The sequence below is a fragment of the Ziziphus jujuba genome, chromosome 1 (assembly GCF_031755915.1).
Source record: "Ziziphus jujuba cultivar Dongzao chromosome 1, ASM3175591v1".
Taxonomy (NCBI): Eukaryota; Viridiplantae; Streptophyta; class Magnoliopsida; order Rosales; family Rhamnaceae; genus Ziziphus; species Ziziphus jujuba.
The window spans coordinates 5,640,718-5,668,653 of NC_083379.1; the positions used below are offsets into that span (position 1 = coordinate 5,640,718).

The window sequence follows — 27,936 nt, forward strand, 5'->3', positions numbered from 1 at the left end:
CATTGATATATTTTTACATAATTTGTAAGCTATTGTATTTTTCATAACAAATTTAATATTAATTAAACTTCCATGAATGCATATTCATTGAGATGGAAGTTGACCTCTTGTTGACGATATTACATCCTCATACTGCATATGGAAACATTAAAAAAGTTATTAGCACTTATGCAAAATAAATAAAATATTAATCATTATTAAATTTGTAATTTAGTATAAATGAAAATTTAAAAAATATTACCATTGTTCTTAAGATTTGACGAATCACATTTCTCCCCTCACGGTCATTACAAACATAGTCACTCTCACATTCATCCTCATTATCATTTTCATCGACACTTGGCAACTATATGACAAATGGATTGTGAGCCATCTTTGTATCTCCAAGAACATCTTCTTCAACAACCGTACGATGTTGTGGTGAAGTTAAAACAATAGACCATCTTGATTCAAGTTAATCTTCAACACAAAATACTTGTTGAACTTAGCAAAATAATGTCAAGCAATATCACAAACATAATTTCTAAAAAAGCAAGATTAATAAAACCCAATGAACCTAAGCTGCAGTTAAAATGGAAAAAAAAAAAAAAAAAAAAACAACCCACCTCATGTCAAGAAAAAAGAAACTCACCTAAACGATGGAGATAAAGAAAGAAGAAAACCAAAAAATCACGAGGGCGACAAAGAGAAATCTAGCTTCTTGGCCGACGACAACGTAGGCAAATGAAAAATGAAACCTGGAATATCTCACTCTTCAAGTCTCTCTTAGATTGCTTCCAAATCTAATATCGATTAGGTGGTCTACTTGATGTAGTTTTAAAAAAGAAAAAATGGATTTAAAGGAGCGTGTAAAAATTTAAAAACGCGCTAAAAATTTTCAAAAAATGGCAAGAACGCCCCTTTTCTCCCAATTGCATTTTTTTTCTTTGATTAATATTTTTATTTTTCAACTACAAATAAAAACTGAAAATATTTCTTAAAAATACGAAGCAAAATATCGAAGATTGCTGTTTATTTTTCTGTTTTTCAAGTACACCTTTATTCTTTATAAAATTTGCATGTCTTTCAAAATTTTTGTTTTTGTTAATTGAGAGAATAGGCGCCGTATTCTCTTCAAGAAGGATTGCCTGTGGTGTGGTGATTTCTTGAGAGTGTAGGAGGACTTGGGTTCAATTCTTGTTATGGTCCTATTTTGATTTTATTTTTTTTTAAATGCTTAAACAAAAAAATTGAAAAAAAAAAAAGGAACAGGCGACGCATTTGTTGAGGAATGCGTCGCCTGTTCTTGTATTTGGCGACGCATTGTTTCAATAATGCGTCGCCTAACACTATATTAGCCAATTTTTGCTGTATTAGTACATATAAATGATTTGGCCTAGTGGTGTGGTGATTTCCTGAGAGTGTATGAGGTCCTGGGTTCAATTCTAGTTATGGTCCTATTTTGATTTTATTTTTTTTAAATGTTTAAACAAAAACATTTTAAAAAAAAAAAGAACAGGCGACGCATTTGTTGAGGAATACGTCGCCTGTTCTTGTATTTGGCGACGCATTGTTTCAATAATGCGTCGCCTAACACTATATTAGCCAATTTTTGCTGTATTAGTACATATAAATGATTTGGCCTAGTGGTGTGGTGATTTCCTGAGAGTGTATGAGGTCCTGGGTTCAATTCTAGTTATGGTCCTATTTTGATTTTATTTTTTTTAAATGTTTAAACAAAAACATTTAAAAAAAAAAAAGAACAGGCGACGCATTTGTTGAGGAATACGTCGCCTGTTCTTGTATTTGGCGACGCATTGTTTCAATAATGCGTCGCCTAACACTATATTAGCCAATTTTTGCTGTATTAGTACATATAAATGATTTGGCCTAGTGGTGTGGTGATTTCCTGAGAGTGTATGAGGTCCTGGGTTCAATTCTAGTTATGGTCCTATTTTGATTTTATTTTTTTTAAATGTTTAAACAAAAACATTTAAAAAAAAAAAAGAACAGGCGATGCATTTGTTGAGGAATGCGTTGTTCTTGTATTTGGCGACGCATTGTTTCAATAATGCGTCGCCTAACACTATATTAGCCAATTTTTGCTATATTAGTACATATAAGTGATTTGGCTTAGTGGTGTGATGATTTCCTGAGAGTGTATGAGGTCCTAGGTTCAATTCTTGTTATGGTCCTATTTTGATTTTACTTTTTTTAAATGTTTAAACAAAAAAATTGAAAAAAAAAAAGAACAGGCGACGCAGTTGAGAAATGCGTGTTCTTGTATTTGGCGACGCATTGTTTCAATAATGCGTCGCCAAACACTATATTAGCCAATTTTTGCTGTATTAGTACATATAAATGATTTGGCCTAGTGGTGTGGTGATTTTCTGAGAGTGTATGAGGTCTTGGGTTCAATTCTTGTTATGGTCTTATTTTGATTTTCTTTCTCTTAAATGTTTAAACAAAAAAATTGAAAAAAAAAAAAGAACATTTTGATTTTCTTTCTTTTAAATGTTTAAACAAAAAAATTGAAAAAAAAAAAAGAACAGGCGACGCATTTGTTGAGGAATGCGTCACCTATTCTTGTATTTGGCGACGCATTGTTTCAATAATGCGTCGCCTAACACTATATTAGCCAATTTTTGCTATATTAGTACATATAAGTGATTTGGCTTAGTGGTGTGGTGATTTCCTGAGAGTGTATGAGATCCTGGGTACAATTCTTGTTATGGTCCTATTTTGATTTTATTTTTTTTAAATGTTTACACAAAAAAATTGAAAAAAAAAAGAACAGGCGATGCATTTGTTGAGAAATGCGTCGCCTGTTCTTGTATTTGGCGACGCATTGTTTCAATAATGCGTCGCCTAACACTATATTAGCCAATTTTTGCTGTATTAATACATATAAGTGATTTGGCCTAGTGGTGTGGTGATTTCCTGAGAGTGTATGATGTCCTGGGTTCAATTCTTGTTATGGTCCTATTTTGATTTTATTTTTTTAAATGTTTAAAAAAAAATTGAAAAAAAAAAAGAACAGGCGACGCATTTGTTGAGGAATACGTCGCCTCTTCTTGTATTTGGCAACGCATTGTTTCAATAATGCGTCGCCTAACACTATATTAGCCAATTTTTGCTGTATTAGTACATATAAGTGATTTGGCCTAGTGGTGTGGTGATTTTCTGAGAATGTATGAGATCTTGGGTTCAATTCTTGTTATGGTCCTATTTTGATTTTATTTTTTTTTTAAATGTTTAAACAAAAAAATTGAAAAAAAAAAAAGAACAGGCGACGCATTTGTTGAGGAATACGTCGCCTGTTCTTGTATTTGGCGACGCATTGTTTCAATAATGCGTCGCCTAACACTATATTAGCCGATTGTTGCTGTATTAGTACATATAAATGATTTGGCCTAGTGGTGTGGTGATTTTCTGAGAGTATATGAGGTCTTGGGTTCAATTCTTGTTATGGTCCTATTTTGATTTTATTTCTTTTAAATGTTTAAACAAAAAAATTGAAAAAAAAAAAAAAGAACAGGCGACAAATGCGTCGCCTGTTCTTGTATTTGGCGACGCATTGTTTCAATAATGCGTCGCCCAACACTATATTAGCCAAGTTTTGCTGTATTAGTACATATAAGTGATTTGGCCTAGTGGTGTGGTGATTTCTTGAGAGTGTATGAGATCCTGGGTTCAATTCTTGTTATGGTTCTATTTTGATTTTATTTTTTTTAAATGTTTAAACAAAAAAATTGACAAAAAAAAAAAGAACAGGCGACGCATTTGTTGAGGAATACGTCGCCTGTTCTTGTATTTGGCGACGCATTGTTTCAATAATGCGTCGCCTAATACTATATTAGCCAATTTTTGCTATTTTAGTACATATAAGTGATTTGGCTTAGTGGTGTGGTGATTTTCTGAGTGTGTATGAGGTCCTGGGTTTAATTCTTGTTATGGTCCTATTTTGATTTTATTTTTTTTAAATGTTTAAACAAAAAAATTGAAAAAAAAAAAAGAACAGGCGACGCATTTGTTGAGGAATACGTCGCCTGTCCTTGTATTTGGCGATGCATTGTTTCAATAATGCGTCGCCTAACACTATATTAGCCAATATTTGCTGTATTAATACATATAAGTGATTTGGCCTAGTGGTGTGGTGATTTCCTGAGAGTGTATGATGTCCTGGGTTCAATTCTTGTTATGGTCCTATTTTGATTTTATTTTTTTAAATGTTTAAAAAAAAAATTGAAAAAAAGAAGAAGACGCATTTGTTGAGGAATACGTCGCCTAACACTATATTAGCCAATTTTTGCTGTATTAGTACATATAAGTGATTTGGCCTAGTGGTGTGGTGATTTTCTGAGAGTTTATGAGATCTTGGGTTCAATTCTTGTTATGGTCCTATTTTGATTTTATTTTTTTTAAATGTTTAAACAAAAAAATTGAAAAAAAAAAAAAGAACAGGCGACGCATTTGTTGAGGAATACGTCGCCTGTTCTTGTATTTGGCGACGCATTGTTTCAATAATGCGTCGCCTAATACTATATTAGCCAATTTTTGCTGTATTAGTACATATAAGTGATTTGGCCTTGTGGTGTGGTGATTTCCTGAGAGTGTATGGGATCTTGGGTTCAATTCTTGTTATGGTCCTATTTTGATTTTATTTCTTTTAAATGTTTAAACAAAAAAATTGAAAAAAAAAAAAAAGAACAGGCGACGCATTTGTTGAGGAATACGTCGCCAAATATCGTCGCCTGTTCTTGTATTTGGCGATGCATTGTTTCAATAATGCGTCGCCTAACACTATATTAGCCAATTTTTGCTGTATTAGTACATATAAGTGATTTGGCCTAGTGGTGTGGTGATTTCCTGAGAGTGTATGAGATCCTGGGTTCAATTCTTGTTATGGTTCTATTTTGATTTTATTTTTTTTAAATGTTTAAACAAAAAAATTGAAAAAAAAAAAAAGAACAGGCGACGCATTTGTTGAGGAATACGTCGCCTGTCCTTGTATTTGGCGATGCATTGTTTCAATAATGCGTCGCCTAACACTATATTAGTCAATTTTTGCTATATTAGTACATATAATTGATTTGGCTTAGTGATGTGGTGATTTCCTGAGAGTGTATGAGGTCCTGGGTTCAATTCTTGTTATAGTCTTATTTTGATTTTTAAATGTTTAAACAAAAAAATTGAAAAAAAAAAAAAACAAAAAAATTGAAAAAAAAAAAAAGAACAGGCGACGCATTTGTTGAGGAATGCGTTCTTGTATTTGGCGACGCATTGTTTCAATAATGCGTCGCCTAACACTATATTAACCAATTTTTGCTGTATTAGTACATATAAGTGATTTGGTCTAGTGGTGTGGTGATTTCTTGAGAGTGTAGGAGGTCCTTGGTTCAATTTTTGTTATGGTCTTATTTTGATTTTTTTTTTAAATGTTTAAACAAAAAAATTGAATAAAAAAAAAAAAGAACAGGCGACGCACAATCTTATTGGTGCGTCGCCTGTTAACTATATATATATATATATAAACCTCAGTTTTGGTGCACTAATATTTTTCTTGATTGTTATTATTAAAATAAAATTAGATTGATTAAAAGATCTAAAAAAAATTAAGTGAAAAGAGAACAGGCGACGCACAATCTTACTAGTGGGTCGCCTGTTACACGTATAACAAAAAAGAAAAAAAAAATCAACCTCAGTTATGTTGCTCTAATATCTTTATGAGTTATTTGTTGTTAAATTAAGATTAATTAAAAGAACTAAAAAAAAAAAAGTGGAGGAGAGAACAGGCGACGCACAATCTATATAGTACGTCGTATATTTATTGAATTTTTACTGACGCATTAACCTCAGAGTCGCGGTTTTGTTTTTTCAGACGTGTTTGTTTCCTAGCGTCGCTAAATAAGTGTCGCTAGATATCAATTTTCGCGTAGTGAACACTTCGCCCAATGTTGTTGATTGTGAGTCCATGGAACATTAAATTCGATTTGTCCTTCAGCGGCCACTTGTAGCTGAGCTAATTTTCTCGTCTGCCTTAGCTCCATGACTTTTCTAATCTCTAAAGTCTCAACTTATCCAATTAAAATTATTGATAAAATTAAAATTGTTAAATTACAATGTATACATATAAAATAGTGGTGTAGTTTATTTAATTTTCTTAAATAATAAAGTCGGTATGATACAAGATAACGTAACCACGGAATTGAGGTCCAACATTTTTTTTCCCCCAATTGAGGTCCAATTTGTAAAGATAAATCTTAAACCCTGTCTCATATAGTAATTAAATGTATTTTGAAGTTATATTCGTATCTAACAACGATGATATAACAATATACCCAAAGCTATGATTTTCTTGTACAATAATTTTTGAATTCAAATTTTCCAATTTTAAAAGAAAAAAATCTATATATATATATATATATATACCGATTAACACTGCGGGTACATGGGTATGATGCAGGTCAAAATAAACCTGTGATTTCAACAAGGAAGAGGTGGTTAGATTGATTAAAGTGGCACTATTGTGCACAAACCCATCACCGGCGCTAAGGCCTACAATGTCCGCAGTATTGAGCATGCTTGAAGGACGCACAATAGTTCCAGAGCTGATAATGGATCCCAGTATTTATGGTGATCAATTAAGGTTAGCAGCCGTACGACAACATTTAGATGAAATAGTACAACAAGGCCAAAGTGAAGAATCACAAAGCCTCGTTCCTTCATCAAGGATGAATTCTTCTGCTGCATGGACTTCACAGGATCTCTATCAAATTAGTCTTAATTATTCTCAATCTTTATCATGATGAGAGCACATGAAGGCATGCAGAGGGCTCCAAAAGATTTTTCAAACACCATGCATTATTAAAGAATTTTATTAATATACTTTGTATTTTTGTGAGTTGTAATGGGTCAAATATTACAATCATTCAAGTCTTAAATATCTGAAATCCAACTACATGCTGATGGTTAAATCCCAAAATTTCATAGTTTTTAATTAATTAATTAATTAAGAAAATAATGAAGATCATGAAGTTTTCAGGAACATGTCGATGGTGACTTGGGGACATTGCAATGAATATGACATAACATGTATGCATGTGGATTTGATTGGAAACAGACAAATAAAGTCTCATTCGAGAAAGGGATGTATTGCCAACTACTTTGTTACAAAAGAATTTTCGCTAGTTGACAGCAACTTTCATCTGATTATTTACCAAAAAACACAAGGGATTTGATTTGGCAACAAATTGCTGCGGTGATAAAGGTATACATTTTTTTGTACCCCAGTGTGACTCATTGAATAGTGGCAACAGTCCACCGAGCCTGCCAAGTTTTCACAAGTTTCATACACACATTAATTAAGTTGTGTGGAAAATTTTGACAGAAAATTCATGTTGGACTTTATCTACAAAGATTAACATCAACCACAAGTCAGAAGTCCAGCATTTTTTTTGGTGAATAAAAGAAAGAAAGAAAGAACCTTCTAGCATATTATCTTTATCCAGCGAAGCGTAGGAATGGAAGAATTAGAAAAATACTGTAAAAACAATCAGTGAAATTTATATACTAGATAATAATTATTAATTGATTATAATTAAATAGTTTATTTTTAAAATTTTACTATAAAAAATAATAAAATTAATTTTATTATAAAAACCAACAATCGTCGTTAATGATGATAAATAAGAAAAAAAAAATTAAGATGAATGGCTCTTATTAGCACACTCATTTAGCACCACGTGTGATTTTTTTTTTTTTGGGTATTATTTATTTATTATTATTATTACTCCTTAAATTTAAAAATTTTACAACTCAAAAAAGTATCTGTTTTCTTAATTTTTATTATTATTATTGTTTTTTTCAATAGTCAAGGGTATACGAAATTAATTGATTCAGGTGGAATCTGTGATCCTATTTATAAAAATAATAGCAAGGCTGGAGATCGTTCAACAACAGTCTCGACAGTCTGAACCATTACACTTTTTAAACTGAGATGTTCTTATATTTTTTGAAGAGTAACAAAAGTTTTTCTTTTAGCTAAAAAAAAAGTTTTTCATATCAAATGCAAATGTTGTTGTTTTGAAAATTTTGTTTATCAAGTGGTGTAGTACAACTTTAATTGAAAAATAAATGTGATTTTTTGTAGAAAAAAGGAAGGACGCAAGATGCTGACAAATAGGAAAATAATCCATCAATTATGTATCCAAATTTTGAGAACCTAAGTTGGTCGCTTTAGCATTGGACATAGTCTGACAATACTATCTATAGAAAATCTGTAAATGTACTGTGTCACGAATGGATTTTAAAGATCTTATATAAGCTATACTTTCCATCTTGGTGGCTAAGATATATATATATATATATATATATATATATATATTATGATAGTAGCACAATTTTCTTGTTTGTGCAGTCCCACTAATACCTTTTATATTCTTATCTGTGCAAACCCACTTGGTGCAGTAATTCTCTTTTATTTGCAAAGGGTGTGATGGTAATCTTAGTTTTAAATTTATGTCCCTAGTTTCTCTGTACGGAGACTTGTTAATAGTGTATTGTTGCTTTATAAGTGTTTTGTTACGGCCGTTTAAGGTTTTTTTACTCTTTTTTTTTTTTTTTTTTTTTGGGTCTTTATGGTCATGTTGGTTCAGTGCAGACATTCTTATGCCGTTGGCCCATAAGCCGTAGGTAAACAATGGGACAACAGGAAGTGTCTGACAAATTGTGATTGGGCCTGTGAGGTTGGACTCTTAAATTATTATTGGGCTGGACTTGGATGCATTTTTAGATAAAAGAATTTTTTCCCCCCTACCTTTCTTGGGAGAAAAAAATGTTCTTTCTTAATGGTGGTTTTTTTTTTTTTTTTTCTTTTTGGGGTGGGGGTGGGTCATCAGCTGGGTGTTCTCTTTTTCTTCTTTGTGTTTGGCACTATATATATACATATATATATATATATATATATATATATGTATATATAAAATTGAAATGTTGAGGATTGTCCTATGTACTTAAATTCCGGTGTCGATCACAAAGCCAGCCTTTATTGTATAAAGACAACAGGCAGCGAAAAAAAAAAAAAAAAAAAAAAAAAAAGAAAGAGAAAAATCCTATAATGCAATGTATATGGAAAACCAAAAGTCTATGGAAATGGAAGGTGAAGATTTTAATTACAGATGTGTAAGCGCAGTGGAAGCACGGGAAGAATTTGAGAAGTGGTTGGACGCTGCAATCTGCTTAATTTCAAGCGTGAATAGTTGTTTTCAATATGTTTTAAGTCGTGGATAATTTGTGAAAGACCGCGTCGGCTACAGTGTACAGGGTCCGGAAAGTCCACTGAGTGTACGCACCTTGAAGAAACATTAATTTTCTAAGAAAAGGACGGAGGTGCTGGATATATCAAGTGATAACAAGAAAATTGAAGACATGGGCAGCTGGGATGATAAAATTCGTTTAATTTTAATTATCAGTAAGAAAACGAAGGGATATCATTATTTTATATATATATATATATATATATATAGGTAAATAACCCCCTTTTTTATTTTATTTTTTTTCAATTGTAACTCACATATATGCCTTACTGAAAAATGTTTCAGATTTGAAGCATTTTTCTATTTGTTTTCTTAGTGAATTTTTTTTTTCAAACATATAATAAATAAAATTCTTATTACTTTTTCTTTTCCCTTTTTCCATGGCATACTCCAATCTCTACATGAAATAGTAAGAATTCTAACTTCATTTTATTTTATCTTTCTCATATTGTAATTATACAAACCATTGAAATACAATATCGTTTATGAACTTTGGCAAACCACACTCAACATAATTTTTGAAGACTTATTTATAAATAGATAAATAAATAAATAACACATTTGAAGACTTTCCTTTTTTTTTTTTTTTTTGGGAACAAAATTATGCTTAAGTCTTTAGGGTATCATTAATGGCTTTGTGGGTTGCTAAATTTTTATTGCTACATCTTAAATACCAATAGAGATTTAAAAACAAAAACAAAAAAAAAAAAAAAAAAAAAACTCATCCCAATGGCTCTATTTAAACTCTTACAAACTAATGTGGGTAAAAAAAGAAAAAAAAAAAAATCCTATGAAGGAGACTATCTAAAAGGGTTTGTTGGTGCGACTTGCTAAATAGTTATTATCAACGATATATAGAGAAAGACATCAGTATTAATTGTTATTTTTTTAAAAGGAAAAAATAGATAAACAGATTATTAATTAATTGAAATTTAGATACAAACACTTAAAATTGATTTTTAGGCTGAATTTTAATTAAGCAAGCATTCATGCCACATAAACTACAATCTTTTTCAACTTTTATGTCACGTAGTGCTCTTAACCTCTTCTTATTCTACATGGGCCAGATAGACCATTAATTGAGCTTAACTTATATTAATAAAGAATTGGAGAAACATGGATGGTTGACAGATTATATGAGCATCTCGAACATTCAAGCCCCATAAACTGCGATCGTTTCCAGGTTTTGTGACACATAGTGCTCTTGACGTATCCTTTTTCCAAATGGGCCTAACATGAATGGTTGATGGACCTAATTGACCTCTTTAATTTATTGGCCTATCACTTCATTATTAGTCACACAACCACCACATTGATCAATCTCTTATCTTAAGTCAGAATACCTAATTAATCTACATTCCCATTGATTGTAGAATCAAAAGTTTTTTTTATTTTCTTTTTTTAATAAATAAAATAACGGAAGAGATTTGTGGTGTCTTAAATCCACTGCCCCATGAATGTGGGTGTGAGGGGAATACCAACTTAATCAACCTTATTTGACATTCTTGTGGTAAATTTGTTAAAATATATCAACAATTTTTTAAATGGATTATAAAAGATTAAGATTTTATTCATTAACTTATTACAAGCATTAAAAAAAGAACATCCATTGGGAAAAGCGATCATCTAAATTCAACCAAAAGATCGCAAATTCCACAAGGGGTCATAAACCAAATTTTCCTTCGATTTAAGATGTGATACATAGTACTTCTTGTTGATCATCAAAATCTCAATTACCAACCAAAAAGATGAAAATAACTATGTGAAGAAATCCCATTGAGAGTATTTTTAATGGAGATGTAAATTGTAAAAATAAACATATCACATAATTAATTTAGATAGTATTTTAAAAAATTACTCTTTAATGGTAATATCTGAAATGAATGTTAAGATGTTATAACCTAGCCATTTTCAAGGTAAATATCTATTTTTGGAGACTTTATTAGACATTTTAAATTTTTTTAAAAACAAAATTTTCCTTAATAATTTCTTTCAGAAAAATAAAATAAAATACTTAATTAATTAATAATCATAATTAGCTTTTATATACATTATTATTAGATAACAATTTTAGATTTAATTGTCTACCTATGCCATATAGATTTAAAGAATATAATATACATGTCACATAAAAAACAATTCATGCTTAGAGTTGAAAATGCTCTTAGCTGACAAAAATGGCAGAAATTAATTGATGGGTACATATGCCTAAAATGCGGTATAAATACCAAGTCCATCAAAAGCAATGACTACTCCGAGTCAGATTTGAAAAAGAAAAAATGGCTTCAAATCTTAACATACGAAACACCATCACTAGCCTTGTTATCCTCATATTGCTCGTCTTCTTAGGACTTGAGGCAATCAAAGTTTTCAGCCAAAAAAAAGGAGCAATCAAAGTAGATACACAGGCCAGGTTTGAGCTTCCTGATGATGAAGGTACTTAAGCGAGCTTTCTGTTTTCTTTTCCTTCCTGACTATACCTATACGCTTTTTTATAATCATTCTAAATTGGTGGAAAATCAAAAGCATTGCATGTTCAACTTCCAACCTCAACTTAACTACCTGCGGCCTGAGTTGGAATTTAAACTAATTCTTAATTGAGCTGGCCAAGTGCCAAAGTGCGTGTATGTCATATGCAGAGGTGTTCATAAATGACCTATTTTGTCCAAAATTAATTAATAGGTTTGGTAATTTCAATCCCTTCTAAACTAATTTCAATATCAAATCCAATTCCATCCAATACGACAATGTTGGTTGGATTGGATTAGATGGTTAATTAAGAATTTTAGAAGATAATTAAATTCCTTATGTAAATAGCCAAAGTTTCTATTAAAATCCCTCAATATCTAAAAAAAATAAAAATATTTAATTTTGGAATAAGATAAATGAAACAAAATTGGTTGAAATAATAAATGAGTTACAACTAATTGTTTTAACTAAATAATCCGAATCAATATAAATATTAAAAAAAAAAACAATGATTTACTAATTGCTTCTGAAATATATATTTTTTAATTATTTATATTTTAATCGGTTTTTATCTTCTGAATCCATTCCTAAATTAAATAGGACCAAGATTGATCAGTTTAGTTTGTTAATAAGTCTTTTTACACCTCTAATCATATGTTTCTCTAGCCATAAATTAATTTGGTCACCCTATGGAATGCCAAAAGCGTAATCATGATTTTCCTTTGTTTTTTTTTTTTTTCCAACATTAAGCTAGCTTTTATTGTCTAAAAAGGATACCCAAAAGATTATGGAAGGTGAAGCTCTTAGAGAAATCGACCCCTGCAGCGAAGACCCAAACTGGGAAACAGCAAACTATACTCAAGACAGGCCATTGTACAACAGTTCTCTTATTTGCAATTGTTGCTATCCTGTTGTTGTTAAATGCCACGTTGTTCATCAGCTGTATGTACATGTCTTTTTGTCATATTTTCTTACATTAATTTTATAATCTGTAAATTTTTCTAAATTTGACTAATGATATTAACTCTAATAATAGTTGTCGAGAACACCATGGCAACTGATATGGTATTTTTCTAGCTACTAGAAAAATAAATAAATTAATTTTTACGTATGTTCCTCTGCTTTATTCATTAAGTAAAATATGATTAGCATATTGAAGACTTAATTTATTTTTTTCTTTTTAGTAACAAAAACTTGAACTCGGGCAATATACCCTGCATTTTTGTTAATACAGACATGTTAAAGGGAAGGAGCTTTGTGGTAAAATTCCTCCATCTCTAGCAACGCTACCTTACCTCGAAACAGCGTAAGGGAGATTTATTAATTTCTGTTTTCCACCATCTTGGATTGGATTAATTTGTAAATGCTAACTCTATATTTTCTTCATCCATTTTGATAGTAATTTCACACAGAACTACGTAGGTGGTAGCATGCCTCCAGAATGGACTACTTCTATGAAGAACTTGGACTATCTGTAACAAATATTCAATCAACTTTTATCTCTAAGTTATCCAATTGATTTCTATATAAATACTTGTAGTGTGTGTATATTATATATATATATATATATATATATATATATATCCATATGTATGTACTAATTAATAATGCATACATATAGGTCCTTGTATGCGAACAATTTATCAGGACCAATCCCCATCTACGTGTATTTGGAAAACATGACCTCTCCTGTATATGTGTATGCTCTAGAAATCTCTCATTAATTTTCCAGTTCCTTCGGATTAATTAGTTGAAAATCATTCTTGAGATTCATTGGTGCCATAACACTGCTGTTATTACAAATTAAGAAGAGTATTATTTCATATACACTTGCAGGAGGTTAGAGAACAGCATGTATTGTGGAACCGTTCCCCCTGAGCTTGCCAAATTGTTTAAAATGTAGCATCTGTGAGTTCATTTACTTTGTTTTTTACGCTTTCTTTCCTATTCGATTCGGTTTCTCTAGCTACAATACTTTTCTATATGTATCATTTGCATAAAAGAAAAAAAAAATATATATATATATATATATATATATACACTCATGATTGAATAGGCTGGCGTTGATTCGATGTTGCACACTGGTGAATGCGGTTAAGGCTAAGTAATTAAGCTAATCGAATTGTATTAATTCTCAGCATTTTTACGGCGTCCTGCCAAGTGATGTTCAATGGTGGATTTAACTCAATCATCAACATGCCCCACCATGATCTAGGAAGGCGAGATGAGAATAAGTTGGCTGTGCAGTATGGACCACCCCCAATAAATTTACCATCCATGGGCTCTGGCCCGATGAGACGTCCCCACGCATAAATAGAACTTTCGATCCCGCTCTTGTAAGTTAATTAGTTTTCTAATTTTTTTTTTTAATTACTTGACTTTTAAGTACTTTTTTTTTTTTTTTTTTGGTTCTCCTTTCAGTTGCATGGTGTCCTTTTGGAACAACTCAAAGAGCATTGGCCAGGTTTACAAAACAGATGTGACAGGAATTACTGCTTATGGTCCCACGAGTGGGAGACACATGGAAGATATTATTACAATGGTTCTAATCCAGGTTCTCAAGTTGGGTATTTTCAAAACGGAGTTAATTTATTCCTTAGAGGAGAGATAAAGGAAGCTCTCGGTAACCTATCGGAACCAGGAGAGTACGAAACTTTCGTTATCCTTGAAAGACTAAAAAATATAACGACCTTTGTCCCTTCATTGTATTGCAAGAATGATTCACATAATAGAACCTTACTGACGGAGATAAAGTTTTGCCTGCAAGCCGATTTAACGACTCTCACAGACTGCCAGAAGAATCAGTCTGGCTGTGGAACAGCATTTTATGTCAAGTTAAACGAAGTATAATCACTGATGAAAAAATCATTTGATTTTGCTCAGTTGTTTCTTTCCACTGCCACTATATGTTTTCAGAACTCTAGACCGTGCATGTTTTTTTTTTTTTTTTTTCTTCTATACTATATTTCTTAAATGTAACATATATGAATCTTACTTTGTATGTAGAAGTAAGAAAACATTACTTTGTATGCATATTCTTAATTTTCAATTTCTTAAAGATGTATTTACCCAAAAAAAAAAAAAAAATCTTAAATATGCATTTTCTTCCTTTCTTGCTTTTTGTGTTTACTTTCTGACTGAATACGTGTTTTTTTTTTTTTTTTTTTTGCTTTTAATAATCCTATTACCTAAAAGACAAAATCACTTGACCTAATTGACCTCTTTAATTTCTTCGCAATTGTCAGGCATGCACCGTCACCATATTGACCTGCCTCTCATCTCTAGTCAACAGGCCCGATTAATCTGCATTCCCACACATCAACCCGAACATAATCATTGATTGTGGAATCATTTTTATTATTATTATTATTTTTTATTTTTTTATTTTTTTGCAATAATAAAAGGGCAGGGCATATGTAAACGAGTCGGAAGAGGAAGAATTATAGACTTGAGATTTAATAACAAATCGAGTGGACAATAAATATTCGTATGGTAAATTTGACTCTTAAACCTATTGACGTGGACCATCAATTTTTGTTATACTAATTATGTCAACCTAAATGTATAGATGTCAACAATTTGTTATATGGATTATAAAAGATTAAGATTTTATTCAATAACTAATTACAAGTAATAAAAAAAAGGAACATCCACCGAGACAAGCAATCATCTAAATTCAACCAAAAATTACAAATTCCTTAAGGGATCGTAAAACAAGTTTTCCTCTCATTAATTCGTGATACATAGTACTTTTTTTTTTCCTGATCGTCAAACTCTCCAACAACCGACCAAATGCATGAAAACAAGTATATGAAGAAATCCCCACTTAGCTGTCAAAAATAACAGAATGATGCGTACGTACGCGTTAAATGCACCATATGCCATGTCCATCAAAAGCAACGACCACTCGAGTCAGATTTTCCAACCAAATTCTTTTATCCTGATCGGGCTCTTTCAATGATTTCCAAGTATTGAGAATTTGGAAAAGGAGAAACTGGCTTCAATTCCTCATATACCGAACACCATCATTACCCCTTTTATCCTCATATTGCTCATCTTAGGAGCAATAAAAGTAGATGCACAGGCCAGGTACTTAAGCGAGCTTTCTCTTCTCTTTTTCCTTCTTAACTTTACGCACTCTATAATCATTCTAACTTGGTGGAAAATGAAAAGCATTGCACATTCAACTTCCTACCTCAACTTTGTCCATGAAGTGCCACTGTAAGCATATTAAACATTTGTGGTGGTATTAATTACCAGCAGCCTGTGTTGGAATTTAAACTAATTCTTAATTGAGCTGACCAAGTGTCAAAGACTAGTCATGATTTTTCTTTCTTTTCTCTTGTTTCCAACACTAAGCCAGCTTTTATTGTATCAAAAGAAAAAGAGGGGTAAAAGAATTCCTATAGTGCACTATATATGGATACCAAAAGATTAAAATCACACAGGAAAAATAATGAAATAATGAAAAAATGATGGAAGGTGGAAGATTTTAATTACTAATGTGTAAGCGCAGTGGAAGCTCTAAGAGAAATCGCTGAGCAAGTGGGGAAGAAAGAGTGGAACTTCAACCTAGACCCCTGCATCAATAACACAAACTGGTTAACACCAAGATCCCAAGACAGGCAGGCCATTGTACAACAATTCCCTTATTTGCAATTGTTCCTATCCTGTTGATGTATATGCTATGTTGTTCATCTGTACGACATGTCTTTGATCATATTTTCCTAAATTTTATAATCAATAAATTTGATTCATATTGACTATAACAATAATCGTAAAATAGTTTACCAAATAACATGGCAACCCATATAGTATTTTTCTAGCTGCTAGGTTTTTCATGTGTATATTCAGGTTGTTATTCATCCTTCACTAACGATAAACACAGATATCTCCGTGTTTATCGTCCATGATACTGAATAGCATTTTAAACACTAACGTACTGTCACATTAGTTGTCCAATGTCCTTTAATAACTTGTTCAGCACATTACTTTATGATTGTTGAAGTACTCTCATATGTACGTTCTTCTGCTTTAATATTCATTTAGTAAATATATGAAGCATATTAAAGACAATGTGACAGTCCAGACCACCCATATATAGGTATTGTTCGGACTTCACAATCCTCCCTCACACATCTACAAGGAAAAGGTATCTACACGCTTATAAGTCATATTTCGTTCTCCTTTCCAATCGATGTGGGACTTCACACTTAAATTTTCTTATTAGTTACAAAAACTTGAACTTGGCAATACCTTGCATTTTTGTTAATACAGACTTATTAAAGGGAGGACCTTTCTGGTAAACTTCCACCATCTCTAGCAAAGCTACCTTACCTCGAAACAGGGTAAGGAGATAATTTATTAATAAAAATCTCCAGTATCCATCTTCCATCTCCGATTGGATTAATGGATTCCACAACAATTTGTATGTCAGTTCCTGTAAATGCCAACTCTATATTCTCTTCACCCATTTTGATAGTGATTTCACACGGAACTATCTTAGTGGTAGCATACCTCCAGAATTGACTTATGAAGAACTTGAAATATCTGTAACTTTTATCTCTTAGTTGGATATATGTGTGTATATATATATATGCATGTACATGATCCAATACACTGTACTATAGGTCCAATTGTATGTGAAAATTTTATCAGGACCAATCCCAACCTTCTTGGGAAACATGACCTCTCTTGTATAACTGTATGCTCTAGAGAGTATTCATATTTGCAGAAGCTTAGAGAACAAACATGTTTTCTGGAACTGTTCCCACAAAGCTTGCCAAATTGTTTTATTTGGAGCATCTGTCAGTTCTTTCACTTCGTTTTTACGCTTTCTCTACGATTTGATTATTTGGTTTCTCTAGATTTTCTGGGCAGCATTTGCATAATGAAATTATACTGCATATAGGTTAACGTTGATTCAATCTGGACCATTGGCGAATGCAGCATTCTTAAGGCTAACTATCTTACAGGGAAGTTTCCTGAGGCTCTCACTAAGCTAACCAAATTTACAGAACTGTACATGCCCCTTGATGTTTATAGTAATACGGTTGAAGTAGAATTAGCAGGAAGTATACCCAACTCTCTTAGCAGTTGGAAAAATTATTCTCAACAAATTGTAAAGCATATAATAGTGTATTCTACCTCACTTAAACTGGTCGAACAATACCCAATCTTCAAGTTGCTGTTCTAGTTGCAAAAGTGGTTCTGTTTATGCGTGCAACTCCATGCAGAAGGATTAGTGACTTAGATGGACATAGATCAGTATTTCCATCCTTAAAAAAATATGACGAAGATGAAACTTTCGCAATGCTATATGGTATTAAGACATTATCAAAAGCAGTTGTGTTTACCATGAATTAATTCTTTATTTATATGACACAATGTTGAGGAGCTGCAATATTGTTGGCCCAGTCCCTGGAGATATAACTAAAATGACAGAACTCAAAACTCTGTAAATAATTTATTCTTAGCTTCTCTCTTCTCTCACCTTTCTTAAAAACAAAATAGTACGAAAGTAAATAAAACAAACAAAAAGAAATTTACTCGCCCAAAAGCACTATAACGCATAAATTTAGTTGAACTACTAAACATTCTTAATTAGTTCATGCGTGCACTCTGTCATTGAAAGTATGCTTTTTCTCAAAACTATTTATATAATTTAAACTTAGCTTCTCTCTTCTTTCACCACTCTTAACAAACAAAATTTCCTCTTCGAAAGGATACAAGTCATAAATTCACTTATAAAATTTGACTTTATAAACCTAAAAAATTTGATTGATATTGACAATAACAATTATAATAATAAATAATATGACCAAAAAAATTACAATAGTCATCAAATAGTATACTAACATGACAACTAATCTTTTTTTTAATTATTATTTTTTGGATTTATTCACTTATTATACATTCATCATCGCTGACGATTACCGATTATATGGCCACTTATATAAAGGTTAATAATTGATTTTGGAAAAGATGGTTTTGGCCGTTTGTACAAGATATTCTTGTTATTTTTCATTATTTATTTTTTCCTCTTCTAAAAAAAAGTACATATACAATTCTAAGGATAGGGATCAAAGGGACCCACGCCTTCAAATTTTTTTACTGTAACTTGTTTTTTTAACAATTATCTTGCTTATGTTGTCCTTAAAAAAAAAAAAAAAAATTCAAATATATTTACCACTTTACCCCTCAGATTATGGGTTTGACTTTCCACTGCACCTACATGCGAGTTTCCATGGTAAAACTTGACGTTTCACCTTTATTTTATTTTAAATGAACATTGCCGGACAATGGGCCCGCATTATTAATAAATTTGACAATAATATGTTAATTTGAATTCCACAAAACGAGTACAAGGAAAGTCGAAAGAAAAGGAAATATGGCAACTATTTATGAGTAAAACAATTTTTCAACGGTCAACGAGTCGCCAAAAATGAAAAATGAAATTCCTGCTCATATAGTTGTGCCAGACAGGGATTAATATTCATATTGCTCACTTCAAAGTTTGAAAGTCAAAGTAAACTTTAAAAGGGGGATATTTCGTACGAAGTAACAACTGTTATATCATTAATGAGTTTTAGTGGTCATGGACAAATTGTGGCGATGAATAGCAAAATTTTTTATTTTAATGCAAAAAGCATTTCACACGTTCCATAGAAAAAATTAAAAAGGAAAAACAACTTTTTCACATTTGACCATGAAAAAAAGAAAAAAAAAGAAAAAAAAAAGATACTTTAACGATTTCCATAGAAAAGAAAATGCTTCACACTTTCTCCTTTTTACTTTGAAAGTTGGAAATATGAGAAAAATCTATTTTCCATTTGGAAGTTGGAATCCGGAGAGGAAAAGTAAAAAATCGAAAAGTATAAGGGAAAAAAAAAATAGTAGAAAAAAAAATCAGGAAGGAAAATTCCATAGATTTTAAGAATTTCATTTTCCATATCCAGAAAGGTGAGGACCGAGGACTGCACTGTCCGCCCGCCTTCTCTCTCATCTTCACTCACATTTGAGTGGGCCCCACTCCCTTCTCTGTTCTCCACTCACTGTCACTCACGGATGTGGCTTCCTTTGTTTTAAAAAAGGAAGAAAAATACAATAGTTTTCACTGAGCACCGTGTGGAAGAAGCAGAATACAATATGGCAAGAGTTGATAGCATACAGAAATCCATCTGCATCCTTGTTCTGCTTATACTGCAACATTGTTACGGGGCAATCAAAGGTGAAGCACAAGCAGTATCCAGCAGTCTTCCTGCTGATGAGAGTACGTTAATTAAGAGAGCCTAATTTCTTGTTTGTGTATATACATACGTATTTATATACATGCATCATATAGATAATACGCACATCTCATTCTACTATATATATATATATACGAAAATATATATGCTGGAAGATAACCAATAGCTAGCATGAGACCATAGAGGGTGATAATTCTAATTTGCTGCATATAATTATTTTATATGCAGTTGAAGCTCTACAAGAAATAGCAGCACAAATAGGGAAGAAAGACTGGAACTTTAGCGAAAACCCCTGCAGCTCTACTAATTCAAGCAGCTGGATGGTTAAGCCAAGTCCCGACCAAGGGGTGTACCCGTCTACTGTCTTTTGCAATTGCTCCTTCAGTGGCCGTGTTTGCCACGTGCAAAACATGTACGCACGTGCAATTCCTTAGCTAGCTAGTTAGTAATTATTTATTTATTTATTTATTTTAATTATTTACACTTAGTACTGTGAAATTATAAACTATGATCGATGTTATATATCCAGATCTCTTCAAAGGCAAGATCTTTCTGGTGTGCTTCCACCATCTCTGGCCAAGTTACCACACATCAAACATGTGTAAGTGTGGAAACAATATTATCTTCGCGTCCACTTTAAAGTTTAACTAATTACTTTATCATCATCATCAGTTTTTCGTCTATATATAACATATGTGTGTGTGTGTGTGTGATGGTTTTATTCTCTCTCAATGCAAGATTTGTATATTAATTTCATGTTTCCTCGTCCATGCAATTTCATAGTGATTTCTCGCTAAACTACCTTAGTGGTAACATTCCCAAAGAATGGGCTTCAATGAAGTTGGAACAACTGTAAGCAATTCATAAACTTCCAGCACTCAACGTTAACCGAGAATATATTTAAATGTTCTAGTTTAGAATCAATTGATAGAATGAATATATATATATATACACATATATATGTTGCAGGGTCCTCGCTGTGAACATGTTATCAGGAACAATCCCTTACTACCTTGGAAATATAACCACTCTAATACATCTGTATGTATGCTCTCTCTCTCTCTCTCTCCATATATATATATATATATATATATATTTATATATATTTGTCTGTTGTCTATCTCGACCATAAATTCTTTGTAAAATCACGAAATTCCATTTCTTTTTTGGTCCTGTGCTGCTGCAATAATCATGAAGAGATCACTATCTTTTCAGGAACATGGAGAACAATATGTTTTCTGGAACTGTTCCCTCTGCGCTTGGGAATTTGGTCAACCTGGACTTTCTGTTAGTTGACTTCTACTTTTTCATCCTGTTATTTTTTATCAGTTCATTTTTAGATATTATCCATGAAACCATGATTTAGAACATCTCCAATAGATTATTTGAATCATCATCATTTTAGTTTTAAAAAATAATGCATCTTTTTTTTTTCTTTTTTTCTTTTTTTGGGTTAACTTCAATAGGTTTTTCAAATTAAAAAATTAAAATGAAAGGTGTGGCTTAGTTCTTCAAATGTAAAAACTCAAAACTCATTGTGTATATAAAACTTTAATTATATTCATCTATTAGTTTTTAATGATTTTCTATGCACAATGATAGTTATATTTACTAATTGTAATTTCATATTTCTTTTTTTAAAATATTAATTTGTTGTGGGGAGACAATTATTTTTAAAAAAAAGGGAAAAAAATGAATCATAATTTTTATGGGAAAATGTAAAACAAAAAGTAAATGCTATAGGAGTTGGATTAAAAAAAAATTTCATTCTTTATTTTTTAAGATTTTGTCGAATACTTTTTATTTTAAAAATTATGTTTTATAAAATAAAAAACACGCTTGGAGATGCCCTTACATAACCAAAATCACACCAGATTGGTAAAACTATGTTGATTTTAATATTGCTCATTGGTGAATGCAGTAATCTTAATTCTAACTATCTCACCGGAGTGTTGCCTATATCTCTCACTAATCTCAGCAAATTGACAGTATTGTAAGAGTTTATTTGCTTTCTACTACTTAAACAAATTTTTAGATTTTGCCTTTAGGCTTATGTCACACAATTTTGTCACGTTAATTTTGAACTTTATGCCCGCATATGCAGAAAAATTAACAGCAACAACTTCACAGGAAGAATACCCGACTTTATTAAGAATTGGAAAAGTCTTAGCAGATTGTAAGTTTATATAATATTTTATAATATGCATTCGACTTTTATTTATGACTAGTTTGTTTTAACTGTACTCAACTTAATTGTGCAACTAACAGAAATATGCAATCCAGTGGTTTTGAAGGGCCAATTCCTTCTGATACTATATCCATGCTGAATAATTTAACTGAACTGTGAGTGTGTCTATATATATATATATATATATATACACTTGAGTTTCATGTACATAATCTATTTTTCCTTCTCCATACAAAATTATTGCTAAACCTTGTTTATGATGAAAAGCAGACAGATAAGCGACTTGAATAATGGAGAAGGCTCAGAGTTTCCACTCTTAAGAGATATGAAGAAATTGAAAGACTTGTAAGTGCATGGCTCAAATGCTGTAAAAAATAATTGCATATTAGAGACCAAAAGCAACAATGCTCACATAAAGTTGGATTTATATATGTCACAGGATGTTAAGAAGCTGCAATCTCTTTGGACCAATTCCTCCATATTTATCCGACATGAAGCAACTTAGATTCTTGTATATATATTCTAGTCCTCTTTCACCTATTTTATACTATTTTCTTCTTTGAAAGCAGCAATTAGAATCATGGTTTCATGTCATTGAGCTATCAACTACAGATTAAATTTTTAGTTTATCATTCTTTAACATTAGTATGATTTTTTGTTGCAGAGATCTTAGCTTTAACAAATTGGAAGGAAACATTCCAGAATTTAAAGATCAGTTGGCTTCCTTACAAACAGTGTAAGTACGATCGTTAATTTGTAACTAATTAATTACGTAGGATTATTTCCTGATCAGATTGATAAAGTGCATCACGACGGTAATCGATTATATATCATAGAAAAGGCTTATTTCATGTATAAATAACTATTCTAAAATTTGTTTTATCTCCAAATAATATATATGATATATATATATATATAGATATATATCGTTTTTAAATTATAGATACTTTTATTATATTGAAATTGAACAATGAAACAACAAGAGTTCTTATGATCACTAGCGTGCTTAATGAACAGGTACTTCACAAGCAACCGGCTCAATGGGACTATTCCTAATTGGATCATAGCAAGAACAACAAATTATCGTCAGTATGTTTCATTTCAGAAACTTAATTTGTCCGATGACATTCCTTTTCATTTTTCATGTCATGTTTATTTGATTTAACAAAATGTTTGATCATTAAGTTCTACGTATATATTAGTCATGATGTTCATCTAACTATCATGAATTCTTAAAAGGATGGTTTTTAATTAGTTACGAAGTCTAAAAATATATATGACTAATTAAAAGTATTAGTTGCAACCAAAAAAAAAAAAAAACTTTAACCATAATGTGACTAATGAAAAGTCCTATATGTTCGATTATTATAAGGTTTGGTTATAATCAAACTAAAATACCTTTTATCCACTAATTTTGTGGCTAAAACTTTAGACATGATGATTGATCATAAAGTGTGTGTGTATATATATATATATATTCTGTTTCCAATTCTATGTCTGGTAACTATCTTCAAACATAACATTAGTTACGAAATTTGGTTGTGATATTAAATTTGACCTTTGGTTATAATACACAACATGTTATTGTAATCCAACATATATAGTTTAATCACAACGTTTGTTGTACAAAACATATAATGGAAAAAAGTTATTTTCTTTCAGTATTCATGCTTAACTAGACCCAATATTTTTGTCAATGCTTAGTTAGCACCTAAACTAGAAAAAAGCTAGAAAACAAAATAAAAAATAAAATAAAAAAGGAAAAAAAAATAGAAGAAAAAAAAGATGCCCTGTAGATGAAGTGATAAACTCACAATTAATGAGGTCATATTTTAATAAAGTTCCTTTTCAGCCATTGAGATTAGTTCATCTTGTGTTTAAATTCTATACATTTTATACTCTGTTTTAATATAACTTTTTGTTTTAAATAATATATAATAAATATTTTTACAGGATTATAAGTAATAAAAGAAGAAATTATATTTTTTGTGCAGAAGAACAGATCTTTCCTACAACAATTTTTCTGAGAGCTCTAAGCAACCTAGCTGTACAGATACATTGTAAGAATATTATATCTCTTCATTTACTCCATATACATTCCAGCCTTACTTGAGCATTTTACCTCTTCATTTACTCCATTTAAGAACTTCCTCAATATTTTGGATCAAATATGCTTGTTGGCTAACCAGGAATTTATTCAGAAGCTTTTCCTCACATGGAAACTCGTAAGATTCTAATTGAACTTGTAAATTTTAACTTAATTTTTCAGATTTCTAATTTAATAACATGATCTGACTTTTTTTGTTTTTTTTGTTTTTTTGGTTATCACAATATTCAAGAACACCTATGGAGTGCATGAAGGACAGAGTCAAACCATGCTCAGAAGGTATATGCTAATTAGTTGCTACTTGTTTCTTAAAAAATGTGAACCTAAAATTTTGGTGATAAATTGAGGTTCAATACGATGTCAGGCCCTATATATAGACCTTATTGCTAACAGCTTAAACTTTTCGAATAGTTTTCAGATCAACGAAAAATAAATAAATAAATAAATAAAACAAAAAAAATTGTTTGTGTTTGCTTGCCCTCTTGGCCTATGAGTTTGTGACAAAGAAGGTTAATGTATTATTATCTGACTGCTGTGGCGGATGTGGCTTAACAGATCAATACTCATTACACATAAATTGTGGTGGAAATCCAACCACAGTTGGAGGCATCTATTATGAAGGGGACATAAACGATGCAGATTCAGCAAAGTTGATCTTCCCCTCAGATAATACTTGGGGAATTAGTAATACTGGAAGCTTTGGTAGTCGGACTGAGTACACAACCAAAAATGTATCTAAACTCGAGATGAATAACTCTGAATTATACACTAGTGCACGTCTCTCTGCTCTTTCTCTCACGTATTATGGACAATGCTTAGCAAATGGAAATTACACCGTCAAACTTCACTTTTCAGAGATAACAATTAGAGACAATAAATCCTCTCATAGTCTTTCAAGACGGATATTCGATGTTTATATTCAAGTAACTTCCATTCATTTACATTATATATATTGCACAAATTCTTCATGAGCTTATGAAAATATTTTAATGGGACGAGCTTTTAATTGGCAGGACAAATTGGAGTTAAGGGATTTTGACATTAAAAAAGAAGCAAAGGGGGTTGACAAGGAACTCGTCAAAGAATTCAAAGCTATTGAGGTGAAGGATAAAAGTATAGAGATTCGATTTTATTGGGCTGGTAAAGGAACAACTTCTGGACCAAGAAAAGGAACATTTGGTCCTCTTATATCAGCTATCTCTGTGGTATCTGGTAAATTTTAAAAGCCCAAAAATATTAGTGTAAACTCAAAAAAATTAAGTAACCTCAATTGTGATTTAGAGAATTCCCTTTTTTGTGTGTGTGTTCGGTTTAGTAGTAGACAATAAATGTTAAATTTGACTAGTATTCTTCTTCTGTGCAGAGTTCAACCCTCCAGTAGAACCAGTACATTCTAAGGAGTCTCGAAATTCGCATGTAATAGTGATTGCAGCTATCGTTAGTGTATTATGTCTCATTTGCGTTACATTAGGCATCCTCTGGTTGAAATGCCATTTCAATGCATCAAGGGATAAAGGTGATGGTAATAAAATACAAACTCTCGTATTTTACTATGGCTACAATCAATGATGTTTTATCGATATGAAATTTGTCTCAATATCGACCTCATTATTTTTATATAGAGTTAAGACGTCTAGATCTTCAAACTGGGTTTTTTAGCTTTAGACAAATTAAAACTGCTACAAACAACTTCGACCCTACAAACAAAATTGGAGAAGGTGGTTTTGGAACAGTCTACAAGGTACAACACAAAAATTATGGTTTATCCTCCTTTACATATTATAACTTAGTTATATTTTTATTATGACATTCTATATTTATATACATACACACACACACACATATATATATATAATATATTTGTTAAATGTTGATAGAACATTTTTTATGCAGGGTACACTGTCGGATGGCACAATAATTGCAGTTAAGCAACTTTCTGCAAAGTCAAAGCAAGGAAATCGTGAATTTGTGAATGAAATAGGGATGATTTCTGGTCTACAGCATCCAAATCTTGTTAGATTATATGGATGTTGTATTGAAAGAAATCAACTGTTGTTGGTGTATGAATACATGGAAAATAATAATCTTGCCCGAACTCTGTTTGGTGAGTTTGATTTCCTACCATAACTTGCTGTTTGATTTCTAATTTAGTAGAATAAGGTACCACAAAGTACTAGAATATTAGGATTTAATACATTTTGATTAATGTTCGATTAGCTATAAAGAATATTAATTGCAGGTACAGAAGAAGGAGGGTTGAAACTGGACTGGCCTACAAGGCGAAATATATGTATTGGTATAGCAAGGGGTCTTACTTTCTTACATGAGGAATCAACGTTGAAAGTTGTTCATAGAGACATCAAGACAACCAATGTACTACTTGATGGGGAACTTAATCCCAAGATATCTGATTTTGGTTTGGCCAAACTTGACGAAGAGGAAAATACTCACATTAGCACCAGAATTGCTGGAACCATGTGATATTCTTTCTTCTCATTAATAAATTCTTTTGTAGTTAGCTTTATATTTTATTTTGTCGGAAATTATGTATAATTCGTTTTCTTATTCTAACATTTTGTTCTTTAGCATATGAATGCTAATATATAGCTTTATGAAAAGTAAGGATTAACTAGTATGCTATATAACGTGCAGAGGATATATGGCACCAGAGTATGCACTATGGGGTTACTTAACCTATAAAGCAGACGTCTACAGTTTTGGTGTTGTTGCATTAGAGATTGTTGCTGGGAAGTACAACATGAAATATCGACCAACTGAGAACTACGTAGGCCTTGTAGATTGGGTAAAGACATGTTTATATATATTTATATTTTCTTTTATGTATAAGTAGAAGCATAAATTGGACACTTAACTTCATGGTTGCAATGGTGTTTGATCAGGCCCTTGTTCTACAGCAAAAAGGAGATTTAATGGAGTTTGTGGATCCAAAATTGGAGTCTGATTTCAACAAGGAAGAGGTAGTTAGAGTGATCAAAGTGGCACTATTATGTACCAACTCATCACCAGCGCTTAGGCCTACAATGTCGGCGGTACTGAGCATGCTTGAAGGCCATACAGTTGTTCCAGAATTGATCATGGATCCCAGTATTTATGGTGATCCATCAAGGTTAGAAGCCATAAAGGAGCATTTTGAGCAAATTACACAGCAATTGCCATCTGAGACTCAAAGCCTCATTGATTCATCAGTACTTGTGGACTCTTCTACTACATCTTCCCAGGATCACCATTAAAATAGTCTAAATTATTCGCAATGATAAAGTTCTATTACCTTTATATGTATGTATATACATACAAGTTCATATGAGAATTTTAATTTAAAAACATTGTAAGGATTCAAATGTATTTTTTTAAAAATAGATGAGCATATATTTAAATTTTTATGATGTGTTCAAATTAGTACTTTTACTAGAGTTAGACTGTATATATTATAGTATATAATGATGCCATGTGGCCTATACTTATGGTATATAATTTTATTTTATTTTTTTGCATAATTTAATGTTCTACATGTTTTTTTATCTTTTTTTTTTCTGCAAGAAATATGACTTTGTGAAGACGGTTTATACTTATTAAATAGAATTTAAATAAAACTAGCAGAAAAATTCT

The 27,936-nt window shown here is 31.5% G+C and overlaps 2 protein-coding genes across 9 annotated transcripts; both read left to right on the forward strand.

The window, feature by feature from the left end:
• The first annotated feature begins 11,548 nt into the window (after positions 1 to 11,548).
• On the forward strand, positions 11,549 to 14,868 carry LOC125420720 (probable leucine-rich repeat receptor-like serine/threonine-protein kinase At3g14840). 2 transcript variants are annotated; one of them, XM_060812621.1, is made up of 8 exons: positions 11,549 to 11,732; positions 12,538 to 12,707; positions 13,000 to 13,071; positions 13,165 to 13,239; positions 13,387 to 13,464; positions 13,602 to 13,673; positions 13,904 to 14,101; positions 14,187 to 14,868. In XM_060812621.1, the coding sequence occupies exons 1-6, from the start codon at positions 11,724 to 11,726 to the stop codon at positions 13,666 to 13,668; spliced, it is 471 nt and encodes a 156-aa protein (XP_060668604.1). In that variant the 5' UTR covers positions 11,549 to 11,723; the 3' UTR covers positions 13,669 to 13,673; positions 13,904 to 14,101; positions 14,187 to 14,868. The 2 variants fall into 2 exon arrangements, with proteins under 2 accessions (XP_060668604.1, XP_060668603.1); XM_060812620.1 differs by having other exon boundaries at positions 12,560 to 12,707.
• A 4,756-nt stretch (positions 14,869 to 19,624) lies between these two features.
• LOC107409932 (probable LRR receptor-like serine/threonine-protein kinase At1g07650) lies at positions 19,625 to 27,708 on the forward strand. 7 transcript variants are annotated; one of them, XM_060812612.1, is made up of 24 exons: positions 19,625 to 20,037; positions 20,243 to 20,426; positions 20,544 to 20,615; positions 20,798 to 20,866; positions 20,984 to 21,055; positions 21,230 to 21,301; positions 21,936 to 22,007; positions 22,119 to 22,190; positions 22,283 to 22,357; positions 22,470 to 22,547; positions 22,642 to 22,713; positions 22,867 to 22,938; positions 23,220 to 23,291; positions 24,197 to 24,262; positions 24,392 to 24,427; positions 24,542 to 24,588; positions 24,865 to 25,232; positions 25,323 to 25,521; positions 25,673 to 25,831; positions 25,932 to 26,050; positions 26,203 to 26,413; positions 26,555 to 26,786; positions 26,962 to 27,112; positions 27,210 to 27,708. In XM_060812612.1, the coding sequence occupies exons 1-24, from the start codon at positions 19,914 to 19,916 to the stop codon at positions 27,558 to 27,560; spliced, it is 3,045 nt and encodes a 1,014-aa protein (XP_060668595.1). In that variant the 5' UTR covers positions 19,625 to 19,913; the 3' UTR covers positions 27,561 to 27,708. The 7 variants fall into 7 exon arrangements, with proteins under 7 accessions (XP_060668595.1, XP_060668601.1, XP_060668596.1 ...); XM_060812618.1 differs by having other exon boundaries at positions 19,630 to 20,037; positions 24,865 to 25,040; positions 26,549 to 26,786; XM_060812613.1 differs by having other exon boundaries at positions 19,635 to 20,037; positions 22,298 to 22,357; positions 26,549 to 26,786.
• The last annotated feature ends 228 nt before the right edge of the window (positions 27,709 to 27,936 follow it).

What these genes read in the sequence shown, in the direction of transcription:
- LOC125420720 (XM_060812620.1), top strand. Translation starts at nt 11,576, where the DNA reads ATGGCTTCAAATCTTAACATACGAAACACCATCACTAGCCTTGTTATC. An exon ending in TGCCACGTTGTTCATCAGCT is followed by an intron (nt 12,708 to 12,999) that starts GTATGTACATGT and finishes TTGTTAATACAG; the next exon opens with ACATGTTAAAGGGAAGGAGC. An exon ending in ATGACCTCTCCTGTATATGT is followed by an intron (nt 13,465 to 13,601) that starts GTATGCTCTAGA and finishes ATACACTTGCAG; the next exon opens with GAGGTTAGAGAACAGCATGT.
- LOC107409932 (XM_048467315.2), top strand. Translation starts at nt 19,914, where the DNA reads ATGGCAAGAGTTGATAGCATACAGAAATCCATCTGCATCCTTGTTCTG. An exon ending in AGTCAAACCATGCTCAGAAG is followed by an intron (nt 24,589 to 24,864) that starts GTATATGCTAAT and finishes GTGGCTTAACAG; the next exon opens with ATCAATACTCATTACACATA. An exon ending in ACGTAGGCCTTGTAGATTGG is followed by an intron (nt 27,113 to 27,209) that starts GTAAAGACATGT and finishes GTGTTTGATCAG; the next exon opens with GCCCTTGTTCTACAGCAAAA.